This window comes from Sebastes umbrosus, chromosome 10 (genome assembly GCF_015220745.1).
Source record: "Sebastes umbrosus isolate fSebUmb1 chromosome 10, fSebUmb1.pri, whole genome shotgun sequence".
NCBI lineage: Eukaryota > Metazoa > Chordata > Actinopteri > Perciformes > Sebastidae > Sebastes > Sebastes umbrosus.
In genome coordinates, this window is record NC_051278.1 from 12,550,931 (window position 1) to 12,577,910 (window position 26,980).

At 40.6% G+C, this 26,980-nt stretch overlaps 1 protein-coding gene across 1 annotated transcript in view; it reads left to right on the forward strand.

Moving 5' to 3' along the window:
- LOC119495947 (sorbin and SH3 domain-containing protein 1) overlaps positions 1–26,980 on the forward strand; it is a 94,291-nt gene that overhangs the window by 45,894 nt on the left and 21,417 nt on the right. Inside the window, exons 4-17 of the mRNA XM_037782889.1 lie at positions 801–984; positions 14,026–14,068; positions 14,277–14,363; positions 14,758–14,874; positions 15,616–15,722; positions 15,869–16,010; positions 16,243–16,272; positions 17,677–17,819; positions 18,479–18,539; positions 18,695–18,769; positions 21,310–21,345; positions 21,519–21,621; positions 22,773–22,887; positions 25,486–25,569. Of these exons, the coding sequence (XP_037638817.1) occupies positions 14,330–14,363; positions 14,758–14,874; positions 15,616–15,722; positions 15,869–16,010; positions 16,243–16,272; positions 17,677–17,819; positions 18,479–18,539; positions 18,695–18,769; positions 21,310–21,345; positions 21,519–21,621; positions 22,773–22,887; positions 25,486–25,569 (1,047 nt within the window). The 5' untranslated portion in view covers positions 801–984; positions 14,026–14,068; positions 14,277–14,329. The remainder of the gene's footprint in view (positions 1–800; positions 985–14,025; positions 14,069–14,276; positions 14,364–14,757; positions 14,875–15,615; positions 15,723–15,868; positions 16,011–16,242; positions 16,273–17,676; positions 17,820–18,478; positions 18,540–18,694; positions 18,770–21,309; positions 21,346–21,518; positions 21,622–22,772; positions 22,888–25,485; positions 25,570–26,980) is intronic.

A 26,980-nucleotide genomic window follows, 5' to 3' on the forward strand; every position in this document is an offset into this window, starting at 1 on the left:
AGTGAATATTGGACTAATATTGGTAAAGTTGTCTGAAACAGGACTTCTAATGAATGCTAATAATGTCCCCTGTTCCCAGGATGTCTTAAAGGTCCCATATTATGCTCATTTTCAGGTTAATACTTGTATTTCATGTTTCTACTAGAACATGTTTACATGCTGTAATGTTAAAAAAAAAAGTATTTTCCTCATACTGTCTGCTTGAATGTACCTGTATTTACCCTCTGTCTGAAACGCTCCGTTTAGCTCATTTTGACGGAATTGCAACAGAATTGCGTTGCTAGGCAACAGCTTAGGTCCATGTTTACTTCCTGTCAGCTGATGACATTCACATACACTGCAACCCGGAATAAACTGGGACACATTTAGAATGTTTACATTTAAAACTGTGTAAAGGGTCTAAATATTGTATATTTGTGACATCACAAATGGGCAGAAATCGTGACAGCTTGTTTCAAATGCAGAGTTTCTGAATACGGGCACATGTGTATTTCCCTGTGGATTGAGTGTTTTGATACTTTCACAGTATTTATATAGGACTTAAGCCTGCTTTATGATAATAAAAAAAACACGAAAATATCACTTTTTTATAATATGGGACCTTTAAGGTAACTCTTTGCCAGCATGTTAACATTAACCATGAACTTAATAGTTAAGGTAAGTCAGTGTTCAGCTGCCTAGTCCAAGTGGCTTATAATTATTTAAATGTGTAGGCCTACTGCTTGAAGTCAAAATGTTGCTGCAACATTTATTTACAGGTGCCATTGTGAAGTGACTGAGTGCATGCTTTTATTGTGAAGGGCCGTCGGTCCAGCCCCCCGATGCTCGGTGCTCGGTGGTGGAGTCGTGCAGCCGGTTGTTGACGCAGCTGCAGCCGGTGAGGGTGAAGCGCTGACAGGACGCTGGACGCTGGTGGAGAGAGAGCAGCTTCAGTGAAGTGTGTCTGCAGCAGCAAGCATAACACTGGATTACCATCACACACAGGTAAGCATGTTCCTGCTCTGCATCGCTGCATGCATGTGGCTGCTGCTGCTGCTGCTGTGGTATCTAATGTTTACTGGAGATGTATTATTCCATGTCTACCTTTTTTTTTTTTTTTTTTTTTTTTTGCATTGGCATCATAAACAGCTGACTTTGTGTTATTATCGTGTGATGCAAAACCAGCACCACTTAATGTCTTTCTTAATCCTCACTCAGTCAATAAGTGTGAATTCAGCAGACTTTATAAGTGCTTTTTATGAGCAATTTATATTTTGCATCCCAGCAGAGAGGAGCTCTAGCTGCCTGGCTTTGGGACAGTTTACTGCAGTACACACTGATGCATACACAGTACAGTAGGACCAGCCATGGTGCCGCACTCTGAAGCTCAATGCCCAGGAAAAAAAAAAGACACATTCTCAAGTCTGGGAATTAAAAACGCTTCCTGTCTTTACACTATGCTGAATATACAGCCTGGTATTATTTAAAAAAAAAAAAAAAATACTAATTAATCCTTTGGTTGTTTCTTTAAATTGTCAGGTAGCAGTGAGGCTTATTAGCGGTTGTCATTGTGAGTCATAGTGAGCAGACTACAGGCTACTCCACATGCATATAATAAGGCTCAGGACCATGCACTTAATGGATGCATATTATGCGGCATGGAGGTGTTGTGGAGCAGTTTATTAAATAGTATTCAACTAATTTTTTATCACAATGTTGTCAGATTGGACTGTAGCCTTTGGCATTGTTGTTATTTTGAAGGTGAAACTGCATTGATGAATTGAATGTAGGAGTAGTAGTTTGAATCCATGAGGTGCATTAGATAAAATAATGTTATTTTAGTGGAATATTTCAGTCCTATTTTACACTTGTTGTTCCAGTGACATATGTGTGTGAGTATGAGCAGCTGTGTTGTGTAAGTGCACAGTAGTACTAGTGTGAGTATTCTCTGCAGGTATTGACACAGTGGACCTGAATGTTAAACTTCCTGTTCTTGTCTGATAAACAGGTCTGCTTGAGAGTGGTCTCATAATGAACGGCATGTGACATGCCTCACAGCATAAGTGTGGACCTACAGCATATAGACACATAGACAATCAAATATACTCACCTCTCGTTGTACATATTGCAGTAGAAGCACAGTAAGAATAGGCTTTTTAACTATTTCCTAAGTGTTTGACAAAGACGATATATGAAATATGGATAAAGAAAATACAGAATAGCTCTGATCATTGTGCTTAATTGCTACCGCAGATAAAAAACACTCAACACCTGAAGACACTAGCACTAATCCTTTAAATTCCAGTTTTTTTAAAATCCTAACATGTACCTTTAGCACATCTCTGAGTGGAGCGTGAACACTGCTTCCACACTGAGTGTACCTCCGTTCATAGATGCCATTAAATCCCAGTAGAAAAACAAAATAGATCACCACTTACTTTGGCAAATTAGTTTCTCTGCTGTCATTGAGTCGTGTCGTTCTCCTCTGAAACTCAGCAGGTGTATTTGTCTGTGTTTTCATTCATGAATTTACTACAATGGTGATTTTTTTTTACTCCAAGGGATCTGGGTAACATGACGCTAAACAAGCTTGATAAAATATTAACCCCCACACAAATAATTCATCAAACTCCTTCGAGGACAGAGTCTGCAAAGCAGTCAGACGGATTTTCTAAATTTAAAAAATCCTTTTTTTTCTCCGTGTTTTGTTATGTAGATGGCACATTTCTGAATATCACACTCTCTTCTGCTTGTCTTATCACATTTAACAGAGATTGTGAATGTAGACAGTGTTCCCTCAGGAAGAACAGGACCTCCATTGGCTCCATGTTAAAGGACTTTGTGTATCTAATCAGTTTTATCAAGTCACTGAGGGAAACAATAGTTTAAATCTCTCTGAAGGCACAGCGTGTGTCCACTCTGCTCACTACTACACTACTGAGTCAATACTCAGTAGTATGAAGCAGACTCCTGGTTGACAACGTGTCAGCAGAGGAGTTGTAGATGTTTACATTCACAGAGATGGTGAGAAGGTTTAAATGGAAGTCATATGTTACCTAGTAGCTCAGGCGTTAGCTATTTGTTCAAACAGTCACTCAAAGGGCAGCCAAAACTCTATGACCTTTTGCCCATATTGTGCAATTAAAGCAAGTCAAATATGAACTGTGCAAAGTAGCATTTTTAGTTGAGAATGGAAGGATTCAGAATATACAAATGTACAATTTATCTTTTGCAGTATTTAATACTTTTTCTTTCAGAATTATTCACAATTTGGGGGTTTTCAAGTGTTTTAATATGTATCAGCACACTTGATTTCAGGGTACAGATTGACTAATATACAAACAGAATGTGGAGTTTGGCACCGGCTTTTATGATAACCCAGTATAATCTAGTTGTTGCTTTTTCAAAGACACACTAAATCAAGGTTAAAGTGTTGCATTTCAGTCTTTTGAGCTTGACAAACAGGAATGATGACCTGTGGAGTAAGCATGGGACCTGTTGGTATGCACCCAGCACAGTTGTTAATATTTTATGAAGCTTGTTTGGAGTCACGTTACACAGATCCCCCTAGATTTGAGAGGAGCAACCCCTCGGAAACATGAATCTCATAACTGAATTTCAAAGATTTGCCAGAGCTGGCCAGTTTCCAGATCACCTGGTTTTTCCCAAGATTATCTCCATTTGGTTTGGAAATCTGACACAGAATATTAGAAAATATGAAGTATATGTTTAAGTGAAATCACCGCACGTGTCATTAGAATTAGCTTGCTTTGCTAAATAAGTGTATTTTAATTATTATTTTTAACTTAAAATGAATCTCCAACTATTTTGACAATCGATTAATTGGTTTGAGTAATTTTAAGAAAAAAAAAGTAAAATTATTTGATTCCAGCTGCTTAAATTTTTATATTTTCTGTTTTTTTTACTCCTCTATGACAGTAAACTGAATATCTTTGAGTTGTGGACAAAACAAGACATTTAAGAACGTCATCTTGGACATTTTTCACCATTTTCTGACATTTTATAGACCAAACAACGAATCGATTAATCGAGAAATAATCAACAGATTAATCAGCAATGAAAATAATTGTTAATTGCAGACCTAGTTACTTACATACATATGAGCAGATATTGCTTTTGTAGTATGCCTACTTTAGTGTAAACTAATTATTAACCACTATTAAATGCAGTTCTGAATGAAATACAAAGATAAACTTCACAATAACAAAATGATTTAATGATATTCCTCTCTTTGTTAAGCTATATTTCTTAAAGTCACCCTTATTCATTAGTCAGAGTTCATGCATGCCAACTGCTTAGTGAGGCTGGATATCAGCATGTTAGCGTGACATGGACCAAAACATTTATAGTGACAGTATTTGTAGAAAACAGCCTTGTCTTTACTGCGAATAACGGATGGCTTTGAACACCAGGTCTCTGTTTTCACTCCATGTTAATGTTACAACAGGTTGCTTAGCAACCTCCACCTCCCCCCCCCCCCCCTACTCGTCTGCTTTCTCCATCTGCTGCCATTGGCTGAAGTGGATGGTGAAGTGAAGTGTTATGCTTTGGCTTTTCAAGGTACGTGGAACAAAGAAGCCCCCTCCGATCATGGACGCATGTAAACAAGGCAGTGAAAAGACAATTTATGCTTTAGTGATGGATTCAAGCAGCACTCCGCCCCACCTCCACCCTTCTCCCCCGTGTTATATGTCAGCAACTGATGGAAAACAACAGCATCATCGCACCAGTTGTTGGAAGATATTTTAATAAGAACCAGCATGTGTCCTCACTCATCATCACACAAACCAAACCAGAATTATCAAGTGACAGTGATGCACAGCAGGTTTATAAATCACTCACTCCAAAATGTAATAAACAGTAATGAAAGCCTAATATGTGTGCCGCCACCTACGTATGAAGCCAGGCTGTTATTGATGGAGCTGCCTGTTGTGTTTGTGTCTGGGTGTGACGGGACGAGTCAGACTGGGCTGGCATTCCTAGAATAGACAGATGATGGCGACCCGCTGGAGTCCTGCTGCACGCTCATTTCACACGAGGATACCTTCATAGCACTTAAAATTACTGGATTATCACATCGCTGTTTATATTCACGTTTAGCCGCCATATCCTATGACTCAATTATCAAGTAGTCCTGCCACATAGCTCAGCGAGTTATATTAGGGAGCACACTCAATCCGCGTTGGAGTCAAAACATCCAGCAGAGATGAGGAAACACTTTCAGCACGCTCTCAGACAGTGATTTGAATTGTCATCACAGCTCACCTAATGTGTGGTACAAAGGAATCTGTTGGGCACAGCTGAGCTCGTTATGACATCAAAGGAACATCACGTGTGTCTCTTATTTATATTCCCAAATTAAATGGCATTATATTATCTCACGGGAATTATCGTTATATTGCAGTCGTTGGGGATTTCTTTCCAATTATGTCACTTACTGTATAGTCTGAGCATTTTACCTCGAAATGTGGGTCAACCTCACACAACAACAACAACAACAACAACAACAACAACAAAATCAATGGATTTTGTGTCCTCAATATTATCTGAATGAGAGAAAAAAGTCCCAATCATAGACTGTATATAAGAAGTGGACGTAGTCACTGTGACGTCACCCATTGGTTTGTGGATTGCCGTTTTAAAGCCTCGATTTCGGCATTTTGTCCGTCGCCATCTTGTTTTTTTGCAACCAAATGGAGAGGGTGGAGCTAAGTACAACCGAACGCTGAAGAAGACGTTTTTAGGCGACCAAAATGTTACAATTAACTTTCATGAACTGAAAACACTGTAAACGGGTTAAAGTTGTAAGACAACAACACGTACAACTCCCAGACCAAACAACGCCGTGGTAGCGACCTGTCAATCACAAGGTAGCCACGCCCTAAAGCATCCCCTGCTTTATGGTCTATTTGACTGTAAATGGGAACATAATTTACTAAATGAACATCATGCTGTATTGAAGAAGACTTGAAACTAGTGATTGAGACCATAAACTCATGTTTACTATGTTTGCTGAGGTAATAAATCAAGTGAGAAGTAGGGTCATTTTCTCATAGACTTCTATACAATCAGACTTCTTTTTGCAACCAGAGGAGTCGCCCCCTGCTGGCTATTAGAAAGAATGCACGTTAAAGGCACTTCAGCATTGGCTTCGCTTTTCAGACCCCGGAGTTGCCCACTGGTACTAAGGAATTGTATGAAGGGAAAGATTTGAAAATTGCCTAAATATGATTCTACAAAAAATGCCTTTTTAGCCATATTTCAGTGCATACTAGATCTGACCATGCTGTATTTTTTTCCATGAAGCAAAAAAAAACAACACACATACAGTGCAGTATATCAGTGATGATAATTTATCATGATCACATTATTGGTCTTGTCCTATTCAAACCAGAGTTTTATTGCAGTCTAGATAATCAGCCCTGTCAGATACCAATTACAAAATACTCCAAAGTAACTATATTTCAAATACAACTAACAGAAATACATCTCTGATTGTACCCCTTTCAAATATGAAATAATTATTGACACTAGGGCGGATGAAGGCCATTTTGAATTTCCCAGATTTCAGGATTTTCTAGGGCTGCATCTAGCAATTATTTTTATTGAGGATTAATCTGTTGATTAGTTGTTCGGTCTATAAAATATCAGAAAATGGTGAAAAATGTCGATCAGTGTTTCCCAAAGCCCAAGATGACGTCCTCAAATGTCTTGTTTTGTCCACAACCCAAAGATATTCAGTTTACTGTCATAGAGGAGTAAAGAAACCAGAACATATTCACAGCTAAGAAGCTGGAATCAGAGAATTTTGACTTTTTTCCCTTAAACCGATTAATCGATTGTCAAAATAGTTGACGATTCATTTTTTAGTTGACAACTAGTCGACTAAATGTTGCAGCTCTAGGATTTTGCCTTGGGATTATTCATTAACATTTAAAGAGGATACCTTTAGGGCTACAATACAAGTAAGATAGCTTCTACATTTTGTGTGAGTTTAAGTTACGTTGTTATTGGACTAGTATCCCAGTTATGAGTCTCTCCTTATTTGCTCATAAGCTTTTCTTATGTTGAATTTTTCACTTTGCGCCTACTGAAGTAAACTCTCTAAAAGCCCCCTAAAGAGACACCGCAGGGCTACTTGAATATTCAGTTTAATGTTTATCCTCACTCTGGGGCTTGTGATCCAAGCTCTCTCACTCTTGGAGTGTAGCCTGGAGCCCTCGCTGTGAAGATGTATCACCCTGGGTAAACTGTCAGCTCCCTGACATTCTTATTACACTGGCTCTAAAAGCCTAGCAGACACGTTATAAGCAGGCTGGCTCTCTAACACAGCATCTGTAACAGTCCATGCGGCCAACTGCAGTCCTCCCCAGGACCTTTACACGTGCCAACCAAGGGATCTGGCCATGGTCACGTCCAATAACTGTCAGGGCTTCTCATGGACACGCTGGCAGGCTGCGAGCCTCTCCAAGCTCCGAGGGACACGTCTCTCATTGGCTGGTGCTCAGAAAAAAGGACATTTTATTCCTGAAGGTCACAATCATCCTCTAATATGACAGTGATACCGTTGGATCACTATAAACTCGTTAAGTCTCTACTGTGATATTTCATTAAGCCATAGGAGCACTGTTCATATAGACTCAGCGTAAGCTCTGTCGATTATCAACATGAATGCGTAATCCTGCTCTGAGGCCTATAATGGCTGCAGTGTTTAAGTTACATACATTTCCTTTTATGCTGCAGTTGTTTGAAATGAACTTCAAATAGCTCGGTGGAGGAATGTGTAGAATCCCAGGCTGCTGTCCAGCGTGGAAGCTGTTTATGGAAGAGAGCTCGGAGGGTGGAGGGGTAGGTGGGGGTCTCTTCTCAATTAGGGGGATAAGCTGCTGCTGCTCCGGAGCGGCCCTTTCGAACCATGTTTGGAGCTGTTTGGTGGGATCCACGCACAGCGCTGGATAGCTTCTCTCCTCTCTGCCATTTGTTGACAAAGCAGAAGTCAAACTGCGTTACGTAAGGGCCCTTTCTGTCCGTCCGTAGTACAGCTGAGCGTGTGGCGAGAGCTCTTTTGTGTTAACATAGGTCACTTTTAAGGCGGCCTCTGACTGCGACAAAGAGACCCCCTGTGTGAAATACATCATAGTTCAGCTTGGCACCACCGCACCTTTGTTTAGTTTTAGACAGACAGAATCTGAAGCCGGATTCAGAGGAAGTGATTGTTGCTGCTCTGGTCCACTGGACATTGAACTCATAAAGCAATTCAGGGAAAAATCAATTTAAAAAAAAAAAGCACTGTTTCCAGTCAGACAGATTTGTTGGATACCATCCAATTTGTTTTTCCCACATCTAATAAGATGGACGTTTCTCTCTGATCCCAGCGACATAAAAGCAGCCATCCTTTGAACGTTTTATTTATTACTGTAATCTACGAGTTTCTTGTAAATTATTTCTTCAAATTAAGTGACAATCCTTCCACTTCTCACTACTTTGAGACAGCCCGTTCTCATTCCCAGGGCCTAAAATACAAACGCTTTGTCACGCCCCTTGGCGCGTGAAATCAATGCACAAGGCACCCTTTGGTGCCGGTATGAGACGCACCATGCTTTCCATTAGCTACAATGTAAACCCATCCGCAGCAACAGTAAACGCTCAGGGAAAGTGCTGTAGTGACGTAGTTTAAAGAGCGATAAAACACACACAGGGAGGGTGGGAGGGGAGGTGGATGGGTCCAACAACACAGGGTTTTCATCCAGGAGACCGCTGTTTGTGTCCCGTGCATTAAGTTCCACTTTTACGTCACAATTAGCTGTTCGTTCATGCCCCATGTTCACAACGTTAAGTTTCATTTCACTTCGTAGTGATTTTAAGCCCAATCATGTTTTGTTTTCCTAAACCTAACTAAGTGTTTTTGTTTGAATTCACAACGTTAAGCATGTGTTTACTGCGACTGTAAAGTGACGCTGAGGGGCCTGACAAAGCGTCAGTATGTGACGAGTTGGGATGAGAACGGGTTGATTCAGAAGGTGTGGTCGGTCACACAGCTTTAGTCTAACATTTTAGCGCTGAAACTAATGTTTCCCTAAAATGATATTCCATAACATTAAGGAATAGCCTACTTCAACATTTTGGGAAATGTATTTGCTTTCCTTCCAAGAGTTGGATGAGAAGATTGATTCCATGTTAAATATGAAACTGGAGATTTTCTGTTTTTCTCTCTCCTATGTCGCTGTTACTGGAGCATCTTTGGGTTTTGAACTGATGGTTGTACAAAAATGGCAATTTGAAGATGTCACTTTGGGTTCTCTGAGCTTTTTTTTGTTAGACTAAACATAAAATTGAGTTATCAATTTGAAAAGTTCAATTGATTGTAATTGATAATGAAAATAATAATTAGTTTCTGCCCTAATATATTTCAAACTGTAGTATTTACATCTACATGTTCCCGTTATCTAAAGATGTTGGTGTCATAGATCTAATCACACATTAACATGCCGTCCGTAATAGTCATTGCAGTAGTTCAATGTATTAAAACCCTTTGGATGGTTGAGTCATCCAGTAGTGAATTCCAGCTGTCCTCCAGAGGGCCGTCTGTCTCTCATCTACTACTCCTGCAGGAGCATTTCGAGTGGGCAGGAGGATTTTATATGGGGGTCTGCCCAGTTGTTGAGTGGGTGCCACATTCCCAGGTGGCATGTGGTGACAGGTCCATCTGGACACGCCTGTTGTCAATAACAAACAGACCCCCTACATAGCGAGGGTCAAGGTCAAAGCTGGGACCGTCCCGCCCAGACGAGACCCTCAAAGCTCAGCCAGACGCCTCAGGAGGCTTCAGAGGGACCTGGTGTACGTGGACTAAGGACTCGCTGTGCTCATCATCGAGTAGGTAATGCGCCTCCCTAGATCCACAGTGATGCGTTGGGATGATCGTAGCCTTTTGGGAGTTGCTTGTTTTGGAAAGGTATTTTGGTTACGCCCGAGTGCATTCAGTTGGAGATTTATGTGTGTGAGAGTGTCACGTAGTAGTGGAGCTGCAAATGGGATGAATCATCTTGTCTTTGCTGTGTATTCCTGCTTTTAGGTAATCACACAGGTTTGAGCTGAGAGTTTCATTGGCTGTGATTTCCTGGACTCTTTACTGAACAGCACAAGCACTGTTAAAAATGGTTTGTGCAACGTTTCTCAGGTCTATGAATTTGGAGTATCAGTGCTATAGTTTGTGGCAGTTTTAATGTTCTTGCTCATTTTTTAAGGAAACACCAAAGTCTTGTTTGATTCTAGTCCTATGACCAGTTGCATAAACTTAGTTTAAGACTAGTCTTGTCCTTAGACTGGTCTTAGATTGACAGGTTACACTAAATATTAAGACTTACTTAATTTGTGGTGGGAAAGTTAGTCACCTGTCCTCCTGGCTAAGCCTGAGAGCTTTGTTGCTACGGCAATGATCTGTTAGAAGGTCGGTTAGATAACTATTTCAACTGTTTATCCATTACTTTTAGCTAACCTTTAGCTGTCTATGGCAAGTCTGACATAAATTTATATTTAAGACGAAGACTAGGTCTATTTTTAGCCCCTGGTCTCTTACTGTTATGAGACTGCTGGTCTAATCTAACCTCAGATCAGGATGCATCAGTTCACCAAGAAACCCTGGTGGAGAATGTGAGCTTAAACCTTAAAAAGTCAAATACTTTCATCTGTTTGAGCCTCTCGGTTTAATTCACTATCTGCTGAACTTTGAGCTCCCCACTTTAACTACAAATCCATTTGTTTGTGCCATAGAGATTTGCCAAATCGATCACATCGAGACATCTCAAAGCTTCCTAGACTATAAAGAGTGACGGTGCATTTAGGAAATTGCAGTTTCACAGGAGTTTATCCGATAAAGTCTCCTTTTATTTTCCTGTTTGTCTTGGCCCGGTCACTGCTGGCCGTCCCAGAGCTCCTGCAGTGGTCTCGTTTTTTTTCACAGGCTGGATGGATGGCGTTCTTTGCCCGCCTCTGCTCCGAGGCATCTCTTCCTAAAAAGGCCAGGGGTGATCTCTGCTCTCGTGTGTTTATACAGCGAGCCGAACGCTGCAAACTGTCATCTTCCCATTATCTATCATATGTGAGAGGTTTAAATACTCCCACATCTCTCTTATATATACTGTGTATATTCACCATCTCGGGGGTTCATCTGAGGATACAACGGAAGTAGAGTTGAGATTGGTGTAAGCACTCCTCAAAGGAATGCCTGTTAATGGTTTTGGAAATGAGATCATGGATGCATTGTCTCCCCGGGATGCAGGGGGTCAGGAAGCAAGTTGATTTTATTAAAGAGAGAAGGGAAATAAATACACAGAGGCTGTGATGCTCAGGGACGGCTCAGCTCCAAGACTGGAAGATGTTTTAAAAGGTTTTTTAGCTTGGTGTCCCCCGGGGACTTGTTTGGAATCGCTCCCATTTTCCCTCATCCATTTAGGCCTATTTGTGGAGGTTTCCAGCTGGAACATGAGTCCCCTGCCTGTTCTGCAGGTTGCCTTATTTACCGCCATGTGTAAACATAGTGGACACGCAGTCCTACACTAAGTCAGAGTGGAAAATGCAAAGATACAACTTTAAAAAGCAGCTTAAAATCGACATCGTAGAAGAAATTCTCGATGGACTTTGCTGTTTGTGCTTTTTTTCTATCGCCCATCATCCATAGCCTGCAAACCAAAACACTTATTTGTGTGCGTCGGTGTGTGTACATGTATGATTGAGTGACTGCTTGACTGCCTTTGTGTGCGTGTTTGTGTCTTGACTCAATCAGTCCTTTTCTTGGTATTTTAAATGGGGATGTCTCCTAAATCAGTCGTGCTGGCTGAGCACAATAGGAGGCCCAGCGGAGCAAGGGGAAGTGTTTCACTGCCACTCTTCTGGTGGCCTTGGTGTTGCTTCTGCATGCTCCACTGATGCAGCTCAGATTAACATATGTTTGTTCTCTCTCACACCCTCCCTTCTTGTCCTTAAAGGGGAACACAGATACAATTCATATATCATTGGTCCAAGACTTCCTCCCAAACTAAACTAAAGGCATGCAAAGTGAGGCCAGAGACGTTGTTCTGCACCTGAAGAATTGTTATCAGGAGCTAATCTTTTTACATTTAACTGAGTTTTAACTGATAACAGAGTCACCATTGAATTTGGCTGAAGAGAGTCATTATCCACAGAAAATTCCTTCCCTTAATTCATTTCACATGTAGCAGCTATTGACGTCCTAGATTAGATTGTTTTTTTGGCTTTGTGATCATACTGTAGATATCACGGTCAAATAGTGCATGAGTAACAGCAGTCAGCAGATTGTTCTGCTGTTTGCACTCTTTGCTGCAAATTTTAATATCAGTGATATGAGCTTGTAAAATACGTATCAGGGTTGGATAGGACTAAGAAAACATAATTTAATATATTAGATTTTGCCATATGAAACACCAGAGGTGATTGCTTTTTCTTGAAGCAAACTGGTACAGTTCAAGCTGTGAATGTGTCACTGATTAATAATAAAATATGAAGTCTTGTGTGTTATAGGTGACATTTAAACAGATGACTAGGAGGTTCACCGCCTTCCTGTCTGTCTGCATTGTATCTCATTTCAGTGTGTAACCCAACCATAGTACTACCACAATTTCATTAGCTGTATGTGGTCCCCAATTACAGCTACTGGTTGCAGCCCTTTCAAGGAATTATCTCTAAGTGTAGAGTGATGCTCCAGTGCTCACAGTTTTCCATTTTATTTTATTCAAATGTTATTATTTTTTCACATATATTGTACAGTCACAAACTGCTCAATACACCAAAATAAGATAAATATAGAAACATAAAAACAGACTATTGCCAGGTATTGTGAAATACTGCATCAATACAGTAAATTGGCGCTTGATAAAAAAAAATGAAATGTATTGTAGGCAGTGTATTTAAGCTGTTGAAGTTTAAGATGGGACATTACCTCCTCCACCCAGCGATTGTGAGATGGTGGCATAACTGTCTTCCAACTAAAGAGTACCAGACGTCTAGCTAGTAAGGTAGAGATTAGGATGCTATAGCCTCAGCCTGCTAAATTGTTATTGGTGTCTCCTGCGGGATTACCTCACAGTCTTCCATAATAAAGTACACCGCAAAGGTATAAATCAATGTTCCTAGGCTGCCTTATCTGAGTTATGTGATATATACTGTATCTTAGATTTTGATATATCTTATTATTATTTTATTTAATATATACATATTTATTTTATCCTTGTCCATTTTTATTTAATTTAATTATTTATTTTATTTTGAAAATGTGTCCTTTCTCTATTTAATTTGCTTATTTTTGATACTGTTCCAATCTCACAATTCAACCCTATCTCTTTTATATCATCTGTTTTATGTCTGTGAATGTACATTAACATAAATTAATGGAAATAAGCATTAACACAACAATATACTGTATGTCTAATCTTCTTTGGCTCAATACAAATATTTGAAACAAAAAATATAATACACCGAATGCTGCAAGCCAACACTGCAGCAAAGCACTGGCCTGGTTACCAAACTTACCCTGATCCACAACTAATATTAGGCAAGGCAAGCAAATGTATTTATAAACCACATTTCAGCAACAAGGCAATTCAAAGCGCTTTACATAAAACATTAAAACACATTAAAAGCATCCACATTATAAAAGATAAAAAAATAATTACCTAAAAAGCAAGCTGTGGGTTCCTCACAATATTAGATATATGGATATCTGCAAAATCACATAAGTTGGAGATTTTAAGAAACGTTAAAAACAAACAAAACAACCAGAGGGCAATTCACTTAATCATATTTTCTTAAATGCATTATACAACTGTCCCTGACACGTGATTGTCTTTGCTGCATTTTATTGCTGCACCAATCGGTCTCTTTGTATATCTGCAGGCTGATGTTTAATTATGTATTACACAGGTTTATGTGCAGTATACTTCCCAGATGTCAGCTCCTTTCCTTGACAACACTGTGTTGAATATTTGCATCCCTGTTTTTCTCCTCCAGGGCTCTCCAGTAGGGGGCAGCGTAAGACCGAGTACAACTCGCAGTAAGTCATCTCACTCTGAAAGGACCACTGAGTAGTTATAATGCTTTTTGTTTAATAATTGGATGCTGATGAAATACATTCAAATGAAATACATTTTGACCTCTAAATTTGGTTGTTTTGCATTTACTTTGTGATTAACTGATGAAAATTTTCTGACAACATTTTCTGCCACACGGAAAAAAAGTCTCTTTGTGTGTGTGTATTGAAGTCCCATCAGGTCCTCGAACGTCCTGCGCTGTCAGGATCACGCCTCTGAGAACCATGAAAGGCTCTCCTGACCTGATTCCCTCCGCAGGTGACGTATCCCTCCACCTCATCAATCTTTCAGTGCCTACAACTCTGGGACACCTCATACTCACAAAGAAAACTAAGAGCGATACTCTTAAAACTCACTTTTTAACAACGTGGCATCACTTTGATAACCTGTGTTGAGACGGGACGAGCTCCAGCTGCTCTACTTCCAGCTCTGACAGTGTGATCATGGCAATTAGTTTTACAGGACAGTAGGATATTAATTTGATGACCTGGTTCTGATGTTTCATTTCTATTTTGGTCATTTGGGGCATGAGGTAGCAATAACTTCCCAGCAGCCCTGAAGCAGGAGTGCACTCGTAGATTATACCAAATATAAGACTGCTATGCCTTGAACGATGAGGAGCTGTGTAACTCTTATTTTTGAATGTTTTCAGATCTGGACCCCAGCAAAGTGTGCAAAGGGAAAGGAGTCGTGACTCTGAGGGCCACCCTCATCCACATAGACGATGAGGGCTGCATCAGCGAGGAGCCAAATGTCATCACAACGCCAAGTAAGTCCGAGCAGCTGCTTCAGAACAACTCTCCACATGGCGAAAGAGGACAGTAATAGTTGCATGGCCTTGTGAAAACAGGACACGTCACTGTAGAATGTGGACAGACGATGTGAGCGTTGCTGTAATTTCAAAAGCATTTCATCATTTTCTTTAGTCGTAAAAAAAAATCCCCACGTTCCTGATGTCAGGATTATATAACTCGCCATGTTTTGAAGTGTATGCTCAGGCGGCGGGCACACAAACAGAGCTGTGATAAAGGGCGATTGCTCATATTTTCATGTGAGTGTCAAAGAGCTTTATTGTTGTGGCCTGCCCACTGCACGCCGGAGCAGGGCGCCTTTACTGTGGGCTTGTTTGTTACGTCGAGCACATTGGAACCGGGCTGGAGGCTGGCCAAGGCTTTTGGGGAGATGCTTTAATTGTTGTAGAGTCTGAATATAAAGGCCATTGGAACAAACAGCCTTTACAGCTCAATGAATGGACGCTTTGTCCTGATGACAAAGTTCAGAGATTGTGGGAGAATCTTTTTTTTTTTTTTTCCCTTTCCTGAGCATATTAACATTTCTGGAAACCTCCAAGGAAAGCATTCACGCCCCACAGAATGAAATGGAGATTTATGTGATCAGCAATTGGCTGTTATGTTTTTACGTTCACTTAAATACTTTTTAGTATCATCTCCCGTGTTTTTATCCTTGCTGCGCTGGCTGCCAAACTGAGAGAGTTCTGGACTCTTTTCAGGTGGCTGGGCAGGCCAGATTAATGGAGACAGCTCTAAAGCAGGATTGGCTGAGGGAGGCAGCAACAGCACAGCTGATTTACCTCCAGTAAACAACACTCAGTGCCAGGTACGTTTACTTCCACCCTATTTAACACAGGATCTTTGTTTATGAGAGCTGTGTGATCTTTTTATTTTGAGGTCTTTATTTGATTTCAGTGATATTCTCAGGAAAGCTTTGAATGCATTTGACATTGTATTTTCTGTTACTTTCAGGCCAATTCACCAGAGAGCATAAAAGAGAACCAGGCTCCATCTTCCACTGACATCCAGAACTGCATCACATCGACTCGCAGCTCTGTTTATCCCTGCACTAGCGCAGTTAACCCCACCATAGTCCTGCTGCAACACAACAGAGGTGAGCACACCAGAAGAGTTTCCAGAAGCTTGTCATGAACATGCTCTTACATGTCTGTGTAGCATCTTATCAGCCAAGCTTTATGGTACCCTCAACTATAAATTTCATCTGTCTGTGATCCATTAGCCGTGTCTTGCGGTGTGTCACACATAACCTGTGCTTTCTCACTTTTGCTTCACTGCTTATAGTCACATTTCACCGTGCTGTCCTTGTCTCTTGTCTCTCACAACAGAGAAGCAAAAGCATCTTTCTCATTTTGAAGGTATGCACTGGGGTCTTGGTGATGTCTAACGGATGTTTGTGATGCATTTTTAATTTCTTAGCCTTAGCCAGAAGCAATCACAGTTTTATTACAGAGCAAGATTTTTTTGTGCCTCCACTGAAGCATCTGTCACCCTCCCACTGCTTCGACACCGCCGGCTAAATGTGTTTGCCACGAACCTCCTGGAGTGAATGAGTCATGTTTTATGCGTCAATCTGTTGAAAATATTGGAAATGTTTATTTGTTGAACAAGAATGTACCAGACTATACAGAAACATCATGGCTATGAGTTCTTTTCTGTATATTTTTTCCTACATATTGCTGATTATAGTCCTGCGTCAAACAAGATTAAATTTCACATAGGCAACAGGATTTTACACTTTCTTCCACTTACTTGACACCTGACAAATGTCATTCTTGGGGGCCAAGTGTCACATGCTGCATATGTGCTACAAAGTTTACCTCTGGCTCAGCAGTTTGTCTTTACTGCCATGAAATGAGGAAACAAGAACAGAAAGTATCATTTCAATATTCCATGTTGTAACATCTTGGGGGAAATGCACTTTGATGACCCTTAGTAAGCATTAGCTTAGTAAGAATTTCATGCCATGGAAAGTGCTGCTACTTACATTTTTCCCAAATGTTGATATTGAAGTTATATTATAATCATTTCACTCTTTTTTATTTGGTGGTACAAAATGCATTCTGTGATGTAAAATGGAACAGTTGTTGAATTATCAACCTGATATCACACCAAAGCGTGTAATAGGCCATCAACTAGAGGATAGTGTGTCAGTGTCACATTTTGCCTTTGCTGAGGCGTGAATATCACACGTGTGTATGAAGGTGCAGGAGCCTACCAGCAGGGGGCAACAAAACCACTCACTTATGTTTAGGAAAAACGTCATGGTTGGCCTTAAAATAGGTACGTAAACTAAGTAAAATAGGTACGGAAACAAAGTCGCATCAGTACAGAAAACACGTCACAAACATCACTAAAATCAAAAATGCCACTAACTAACAAAACACCTTTTCCTGCGGCCGGGATGGAATTAAAGGTATAAAATGCAAATTCAGTTCAGTAGCACCGAATACTGTATATTTTGTGCACAGCATGAAGCGTATGACATATGATACCGATAGATTTTCCATGTAGGTTGATACACATACTAAATATTATAATTATAATGAATTAAAAATAGTATTTGACCCAGGTCTCACACACACCAACACTTATTTTGTTTTTCATGCTCATCGTTTTTTCATATCGTGCTTTATATCTTGTCATGTAATTCAATGAAATACTTGAATTCATTTTAGTGTTATGTGTCATTTCACTAGAAATGTGCTGTGAACTTTGAGTTGTGTCTGGCTTACAGGGTTTTTTGATGTTTCTTGTTACAGACCCGACCCCAGAAAGGGACAAAAGCCCAGATCCTGGGAGAGACTCGGTCAGTCCAGTTCCTGATATGGACTGGAAGAGGCTGCGGCTATCTCTGCACTCCCCCGTCCTCGGTCCTCTCAACAAGCCCATTGTGCCTGTACGGGTGAGCAACAAAACCTATTGTCAAATGAAGACAAATCTACTCCCTGCAGACATTTAATGGGTCTTTTGTTCATGTCATACATGGGTCTTTGATGCTACAATAAAAGAGTTAGAAGGCTATCCATATAAAGCACATTACTATACTTTATTATAACATAGTTATTTGTTGATTTAAGCTGATCTGGAATTTTTATTAGCAATAAACCTTTCTCAGAGATGATATTTCTGACTTGTCACAGCAGGTGAATCACAGGTGTAACTGATAACAGTAACAATGGCTCTGCTCCATGTGGGTGCCAGCATACACATCTTAAAGTGTAACTACGGTATTTTTCAACCTGGATTCTATTTTCCCATATTTTATAGTCTAACTGACTGATAGGGACAACAATTGCTGACATTGGTCCATCCTTGAGGGAGAGCGCTGTAGACGGCAGCTGCTCACAGGCTGTGATATGGTGCTATCGGCATTTTCATCCACTAAACGTGCTTGTTTTTCAGGTTGAAAAATACCAAAGCTACACATTAATGAAATGCAGCCACCACTAATGACATTTGAACATCACCAGGGCTGCTCTGCTCCTGCTGGAAAAGCACAATGTTGATATATCTGTCTGTCATCCTCACCTATTAATTAAAATCTCCTCATCTTAATTTCAGAACACTGAAAAGTCCAAAGACTGGTACAAGACAATGTTCAAACAGATACACAGAATACCTGGTAAGAGAGAAAAATCATCATTTCTGCTTTTAGTTGTATGTCTGAACAGTTTTGCCAATCATGTTCCTCTGTTGGTGTCCAAGTCCTGTGTGTGTTTCTGTATGTGTTTGTATGTTATGTCACGCTGTGCTCTGTCTCTCCATCACTGTGCTCAGAGGCTATTGAGGAAAACCCTTACCGCCCCACCTACATTTTCCCCGAGAACTATGACATTCAGATGAAATCAAAAGGTATCCGATGGCGGTGACTCCTCTCTCGTTGGCTTTACTGATCTGCAGCCACCCTGGGCCCTTTCAAATACTTTGGCTGTGTTTAATCGTGTGGCAAGTACAAAACCACATACCTTGAAGATGCCCAAAGTATTTGAAAGGCTCTGACCTAATCTTTCCCGACGTCTGTTCCATACCATAGAGCCACTATTTCCATAAGTTTTAAACACACTGCGGGTTTCGTGCAGATTTCCTGATCTAACTCAGTTGGGACATTTTCAAGATCAGTTTTAGATTTAATAGGCCTTTTTTTATAGACGATATTTTGACATGTCACAGTAGGAAAAGCACATGTACATGATAAAATGAATGATGCTTTTAGCTGCTTCAGTTTCAGGTTCTTGGTATTGTGCATGCTAGCTCACTGGGACACTTTAATAGAACGGAGCCATCCTTAATGTTATTAGTTACACGTGTACTTTCCCTACTATGACAGTCAAAATGTCACATATGGTCTGAGTGGTACAAAATCTCAGTCTGTGATTTAAACAAAAGGCTAGCTCCACTACTCAGCACATACAGATTATACATACACTCTTTAACTAATTTGAGTTAGGCTGTAGATTCTACGTTTGACAGACACAAAAAGTGTCACACGTATTAAAGGGGCAGTCCACCAATTTTACACATGCAGGTCAGTTTACTTGTACAGTAGTAGTAACCCTAATGATGTTATTTGGGTCTCAGAGACCTAAGATTTCTAAAGAAACTCTACATTACAAACTGGGGGGAGAGACCAGACCGGCATCGCCAAGGCCACGCTTTCTTTTGGGGGATAGAAACAGAAGATCCTCTAGATGTCAATGCAATTTGACGTGTCTGAGGTGATAGTTTTGACAAGTTTGTATGCATTTGTTTCTCGTTAAACAACCATTTGTTTTAGAGACACAACTAATAATTATTTTGCGACCTCGCCTAAACCTGAGCATTCTGCGATACCTAAATAAATAGCTGTCATGCCCCTTCAGTCTTCCCCCGTCCAAGTCGAGGAATGACCCAACACAGTGGCCGAACATTGCTTATCCGGACATCTATAACGCTACATATTTGAGCGTTGTCTGTAAATAATCAACCTGTGAATAGCCACTGTTTGATCTTTAGGCTGAGATTTATTCAGAAATGACAGTCTGATGCTGCTATGCTGTATGTCTATACTGCAGCAGCCTCCCATTCAAGCTAGTTAAGCTAACTTATCCATCTGTAGTAACTGTCACAACATAATTTAACGTTTTGCTACACCGACAGTGAATATTCTCATATCTCGTGTTCCTCAAATCTCAGCGTGAAAGCCTCGGTTAACCCGCTACACAACAGCTTTTCGTCATTTTCCTGTTTCTCTCCATATATGACAGCACGTTTCTTTCCCCCAAAAGGGGGCGCGGCCTTGGCGATGCCGTGATGACGTTCTGGTCTATGACATTTAAAAAGAGTGAGGGAAATGTAGTAGCCAGTGTTTTTGGAGTCGTTACTAGGGACATCATCAATTTTGATCCTTGTTTTTAAATCTGTCTCTTGCAAGTCCCCCAATTTTATGGATGTGCTATTCTAAATTGCTGGAGTGACCCTTTAATGTTTTGCTATGCTTTTGAAAGTAAAGTTTGTGCATATACTGTACTATACTAATGTTGTCACAAAAAACTAAATGGATTGTGCCTTTAAAATCTTAATTTAAACATGGTTAGCTGGTTGATGCACGAAGCCTTGTGGTGTCATTTTACTTTCAATTAACAAAGTGTATCAATTACTCATTGCTTTTCTCTTTTTGCTGTTAACATCTAATATTAAAAGCATCAGACAGTTTCAAATTATTTCATTATTCATAGACGTCACCATCATCATCATACAGTTGTAGTGTACTGTTGTGGCCACTAGATGCTGCTGCAGTCCTGCACTGAAGCTGTGGACTGCACAACCTTCAGCCTGTGTATCGCTCCTAACAGGCTTCACCAATCAATGTTTTGTAGATGCTTCAGGTTAAGTTTCGGTTCCTGGTTTTAGTTCTGTCAACTCTAGAGAACGAGATAAGATCTGTATGCAGAGAAGAAGCTGCCTGAATTTTCCTCTTTAGTTGCACCATGTACATAATGTAGGTTTCTCAGTCTCAGCTTGACATGATTTCGTCCATGTATGGTTGTGACTGATATTATTCTGTGAATGTTATCTCATGTAAAATATATCACTTACACAGACAGAGGTAATTCTGAACCTTTTTGCTTTACAGTGCATTACTTATTCAGAGCCTTGATGCTCATCGATGCTTGGATCCCATTTTAGCTCAGTAATGCTTCCTGTAAAGTGCTTTGATTTGACACACTTTGATTGTGTTTGGTGAACCTATAATGTTCGGCCTAATGGGAGGTGTGAGGCGGGGGGTGGGGGAAAACACAGGAAAAGAGTCTTTTTAATGCCTTATGAATTATTTAGTTTTGTGCTATAGTCATGACTTTTCAAGTAACAGGTTGTAATAAATAATTTCTGGTTGTTGTCTGCCCCTCTTTCAGACGACTGTCCCACTCCCTTTGGTTACTTGGAAGATGGTGAGTTTTGTAATTTACTTTCATTAAAGTACAAAACTGTATTAGTATTTATTGAGATTGAGTCCAAGATAAGAGTGCAGCATACATGATTTACACAACATTTCAGTTGATGCATTAAGGCAGTCGATTGTCATGCTGTTGATGTCTGTTGATATTAATGTGCCTGTTTTCAGTGAGAGCAGTCCCACGCTCAAAAAGTGACGCCGAGGTCGATTCGAGAGGCCGGTCGATGCCAGTGCCAACGCGGTCCTCTTCCCTCAAACCGTCTGCCAAAAGGTCAGCGTCCTCCATCTGCTCCAACCCTCCTTATGACATTCACTTTGATATTTAACACAAAAGCAGAGCACTGTTCGTGTTTAATTGTGAAGAAAGGAGCTGTTTACGACTCAGAATACTTCAAACGTTGAGATGTAAAAAATTATATAACTCAGCATAAATATAATTCTAAGTAGAGAAATCCTATTTATGCGTGTTTCTTAGTGTTCCCGTGATATAAAAACCATGGCTGTAACGGTAGATCAGTGTCCATAATGTGCATGTTCTCACAGTGTGACGTTAAAGTCGCTTCCAGAAAAAAACTGTCTTGTGATGAACAGTTTGTATTGGTCTTTATTTACATACAGTGCTAGTAAGCGTGACTAAACATGGCTGTTCACAGCAGGGCAAAAAAAAGCAATTTCTTCCTCCTGACTTTACGAATCTGATGTTGTTTTGTTCCCAGTGGCTTTCACTATATGTCCCCCCAGTTTGTACTGGAGGTAGGATTAGTCTCACCCCTCCTCACACACACACACACACACATGTCAGCACTGACATAAGATGATCTGCTCTCAGAGAAATGAGTGATGGAGTGATGAAGGAGGACAGGTGATGGAGGATAAACTGTTGCCCATTAGAGCTGCAGATGACATGTCGAGGACTGACCTTCGTCTGCATGAAGGGGGGGCATTGCTAAACACGTCTTTGTCCATTTTTGAAAAATGCTGCTCGATATTCTTGACGCCCAGAAGGAATTTCACAAAGTGTTTTTTGTGTAGTGAGAATAGCTGAAATATTTGGTATTTCTTATTTAAGATTCTTATTTCTGTCCTTTCTATGAGTAGTAATTTTAGCATTGGCTGTCTATTACAGTAAGAGATTCTCACAGGAAATGATGCGCTCTGTTTTTCGTCACTGGGTCCAATCTTGTTTACCTTATCGAATTACCGATGTGGCTCAAACGTGAATTGGATTTTCTGTCACATCATCATTAGAGGGAGAGAGAGGGACAGGAGGAGAGAGAGAGTAGGGATAATGAGGGCGGACGTTATGATTGTATTTAAAAAAAATCATCTCAGCCTATGCTGGTTGCCATGGAGACTACTTGATAAGGATTGGCTCTCTTCCATCCCACACCCCACCCCTCCCTGACACCCGCCTCTCCACAGGAACGAGTGGGAGCCCCCGGATAAAAAGGTAGACACCAGGAAGTACCGCGCCGAGCCCAAGAGCATCTTTGAGTACGAGCCGGGCAAATCGTCGGTGCTGAAGCTGGATAGAACGGTATGCTAGCCGCCTGCCTGTCTGCCTCTCTCTCCTTCTCTCTCCCTCTGTCTTTTCCTTTCTGTGTGCATGTTGTGTAAGCTGTCCCCCACTCTCCACTCTCCACCCACCATGCACACCCCCACTCACCACCTCTGTATCTAAGCTCCCGGGTGGCAGCTTCACTAACAGCTCGGACGGCGTTGTATGTGTAGCCTGAATCGCCATGTGCACCACATTCCTGGAGGGTGTCCTGTTGCGGTGACAGATGATCCTGCTTGGGCGGCAGGGGAGGATCACTTACAAGGATAGCCATTGTCTTCCCGTCTTCAATTTAAGGTTATTGGGCCGAATCAACGCAGACACAATACATGGATCCTGTGTGTGTGTTTTCTTGAGGGGGAAGTGTAACGCTCTCGTCCCTACTTTCATCTCTAGCTGTGGCAGTTTGTGCTCAATCAAACGGCGCGGCATTATTCGGTGTCCTTGAGGGCTGTTTTTTTGAGGATGTGCTTTGTTACATATAACAGATAATTGTCAGCTGCTCTCTAGATCTACTTTGCAATATTTACCAAAGGAGAATACATATTGCATTTCAATTTCTCAGGTCTCCCTCTTACATAAAAGAGGACATGGAGGTGATCAGTACTGTGATTAAGTTGATTATGTCATTATTGCTTGTCTGATGCTCCATTATATCAAGCTAGTAGATGTCGTTAGACAGGATCTGGCCCGATCCCAGTGGCAACAAACACACTCATTAGAGAGAGTTCGCTCCAGTTCATCCACTGTGAAATAATAGACTGTTGTTTTTCAATCACAACCTCAGTGTTCTTGTCGCGTTAGCTGCTCATTTTCTACGTCAGGTCTATTCATGTTACTCTCTGGTGCTTAAAGTTGTGTTGGCACTGACTTACTTTAGACCTTATACATAATATATATTTTAATGATTATATTACATCTACAAAAAGTGCATGTTTTGTTGGTCGTCGTCGGTGTGTGTCTGTTGATTCGATAGAATAAAATGAAAACAATAGATATGTTGTTCACTTTGAATAACAGCACTTGTGGGGTAAAAGAGATGTTTTTTCCAGTCTATTTTAATGCAATACCCCTATGCTGTTATGTACATTGAAATAGTTTTTGTTGGCTGAAAATCTACTTCCTGTCCATACTGGTCAAGTTAATTGCATTGAAAGAGTTCAAAAGTTCAACTGAGGCTAATATGAAGCTTCAGCAGTCAAATCAAATGAGTAACTACCAAAATTAAAGTATTTTATAGGACTCAATTCCTTCTTTGTATTTAATTGGACAGTGTTTCCTTGCTGAACTGCAGTGAAAGGATAATAACATTATGTATATTAGGGCTGTGCATTAGCAATAGTCTGGCTATAGGCTACATATCATGATACAGGGTTACCATCCAATATATTGCGATTCTGTAAGTAAGGCGATATATTGCGTTTTTTTTTTTTTTTTAACTTTATGCAATCAGAACAGTAGGATCTGCATTTATCGCAATCCCTCCAACATCATAGCATTCATCATCATTACTTTTTGTGCAATCTGTCTGCGGCGAATCTTTGCATGTAAACTATTAATTAAAAATCGATAACAAAACATGATATCACAATACTCATGTGTATCAATATTTTCTTTCACCACTAATGTGTAGGACAAACAATTACAGTGACTGGTAATTTTTTTTATGTACATATGAATATTTGAGTATTATATTCAAGGAATAGTTTGACACTTTGCTCACTGTATTTGCTTTGTTGTTAATAGTTTGATGAGTAGATTGATACCACTCTCACATTTGTCCATTAAATATATAGCTAGAGCCAGCAGCCGCTTAGCTTAGCTTAGCATAAAGACTGTCACTCTAAGGGCGCTTTCACAAGCCAACATTTAGCCTGTTTTAATTGAACTCGGGTGCAGTTTGTTTGAGTAGTTGTGGACACAGTAATCATGCTCTGGTGTGGACCAAAACAACCGGTCTTGCGAGAAACCGGTCTCGCCTGTGCGGGCATTTGTTGAGACACAGGAAAACAACAGGTCAACATGAGTGTTAGAGGACTGACATGATGTTTGCTTGACATCTGGGCTGAAGAGAACACAGAGACTATGATAAATAAAATCCACAAAAATAGTGACGTTTCTAAAGTCATTGGAGATACACTGGAGAAGGGATTCGTGCACACAGTAGATCAGTGCCGAGTCAAAGTGAGAACACATTGACAGCAATATACCAAAGTCTGTGATTCCCTGCATAGAAGTGGCAGCTCTGGAGACAAAAAAAACAGACATGAAAGTGGTGTCAATCTTCTCGTCTTTCTCTCTGCAAGAAATCAAATAAGCTTTGCCAAAGTATCAAACTGTTCCTTTAAGGTAGCCTTGAAAAACGCGAACCCATCCTTTAATTTACTAGCCATAAAGAAGTCAGTAGGTTCCTTCTCCAATGACAACACCTACAGTATAGCTGAATTTATGGTGTTGGGTACAAACACGGGCTCAATCCCCAATATCTCATTACCGTGGTGTGTGTATATTCTGTGCTGTCTGAACTGTCTTCTCTTTGTCTTTCTCCTCCTCTTCTCGTTGCCATGCCCTCTGTAGACTCAGGATGTAAATCCAGAAGATGTAGATATAGAGAATGAGCCTTGGTATAGATTCTTTTCAGAGATGGAGTTTGACAAATCGGTAAGTGGTCGCTGTCTTTAAAGTGACAGTATATTGTACTTTATTGCATGTGATAACATCCATGTTCAAGTAATGCCTAAACAAACTGTGTCTGTCTATAATGACTACTCCGGTTTCTACTCCCACTTTCACTTGCGATATTGTACTGAATAATTGTTTAATTTATCCGGCACATAAAAAGTTATGTGACAGCATGTGTACGAGGAAAATGTGTTTCCTCTTGAACTAAATTTACTACCATGAGTCCTATTTCTTCATCATATACTCTTTGTTTACTTTAAATGTTTACTGTTTTTGGACGTATATCAGCAATCATATCTGCAGCAAACGCTTTATATAGCTACTGTCATTCCTCATCATCACTTCATGCAAATTTAAAAGGATTTCATCCCCTGTAGTGTCTAAAATAGTAAACTGAGATCTATTTTTGCCCTCTTCAAATGTGTATCTCAGCAATTTATTTGTATCTGTTTGATGCTGAGTGAGCACAATCAGCTCAGACAACTGAAAACTGTCTGACCACTAGCTGTGGCTTTTGCCTTTAGATAGTTAATATTTAATAAGGCTCATTATTGATTAGGGTTTGTTATACTCTAGTAATAGCACAGGTGCCCATGATAAAGGGTCAATTAAATTATCACAGGGATGTTGTGAGTTTATCACCATCCTATTTTCTTTACAACAGGCGATCTCTTGCCAGCCGTGGCAGCATCCCTGTTCTGTTCTTCCATGTCAACACCCAAGAGGCCGACCTTGTTGTGCTCATTTTGATGTGCCAACTAAGTGAGGCCTGAGCTGGATGATTCACCCAGACGTCACTCTCCACCTGGAGAGGCTGCGGTCCTCACCAGCATCAGGCTCCAGGATGATCCAAGGCCCTTGAAATAATAATTGCTGCCCGTCTGCTATCTGGTATATTTACCAAAAATACCCAAGCGGGTGCAGGCATGTTGAAGCAGTATACAGTGTCATGACAAATCCATACTTCGGGCCTTAGTTGGCACCAGACAAGCGTGGCACTGTCCGCCCACAAACAGATGTTGGTTGTCCTCGCTCTCTGTCAGTCAGAGCCACGCCGCCGCCACACCCTGGATCATATGAGGTGGCACCACTGACTACGACATGAGGTCATGTCCTAGCATCAGCCAGACGCTGGGGCAGGGTCTCCCGTTCCAGGTTAGGGTATATGCGGAGGAGGTTTAGCGGTGGAGGCGGCCGACTCTGTCTCATGGCAGCCTGGATGTTTGCCAGATGATCTGGGCTCGATGACCGGCTCCTGTTTAATGTCAAAGTCACTTCTAAAGCTGCACCTGGTATGCGCAGTATTTGACCTTAAGGCCCAGCCAGACACTGTGGCTCATTGGAGTTTGATTGACATATCAGTACTCGCTCGGTATTACCGGAGGAGAGA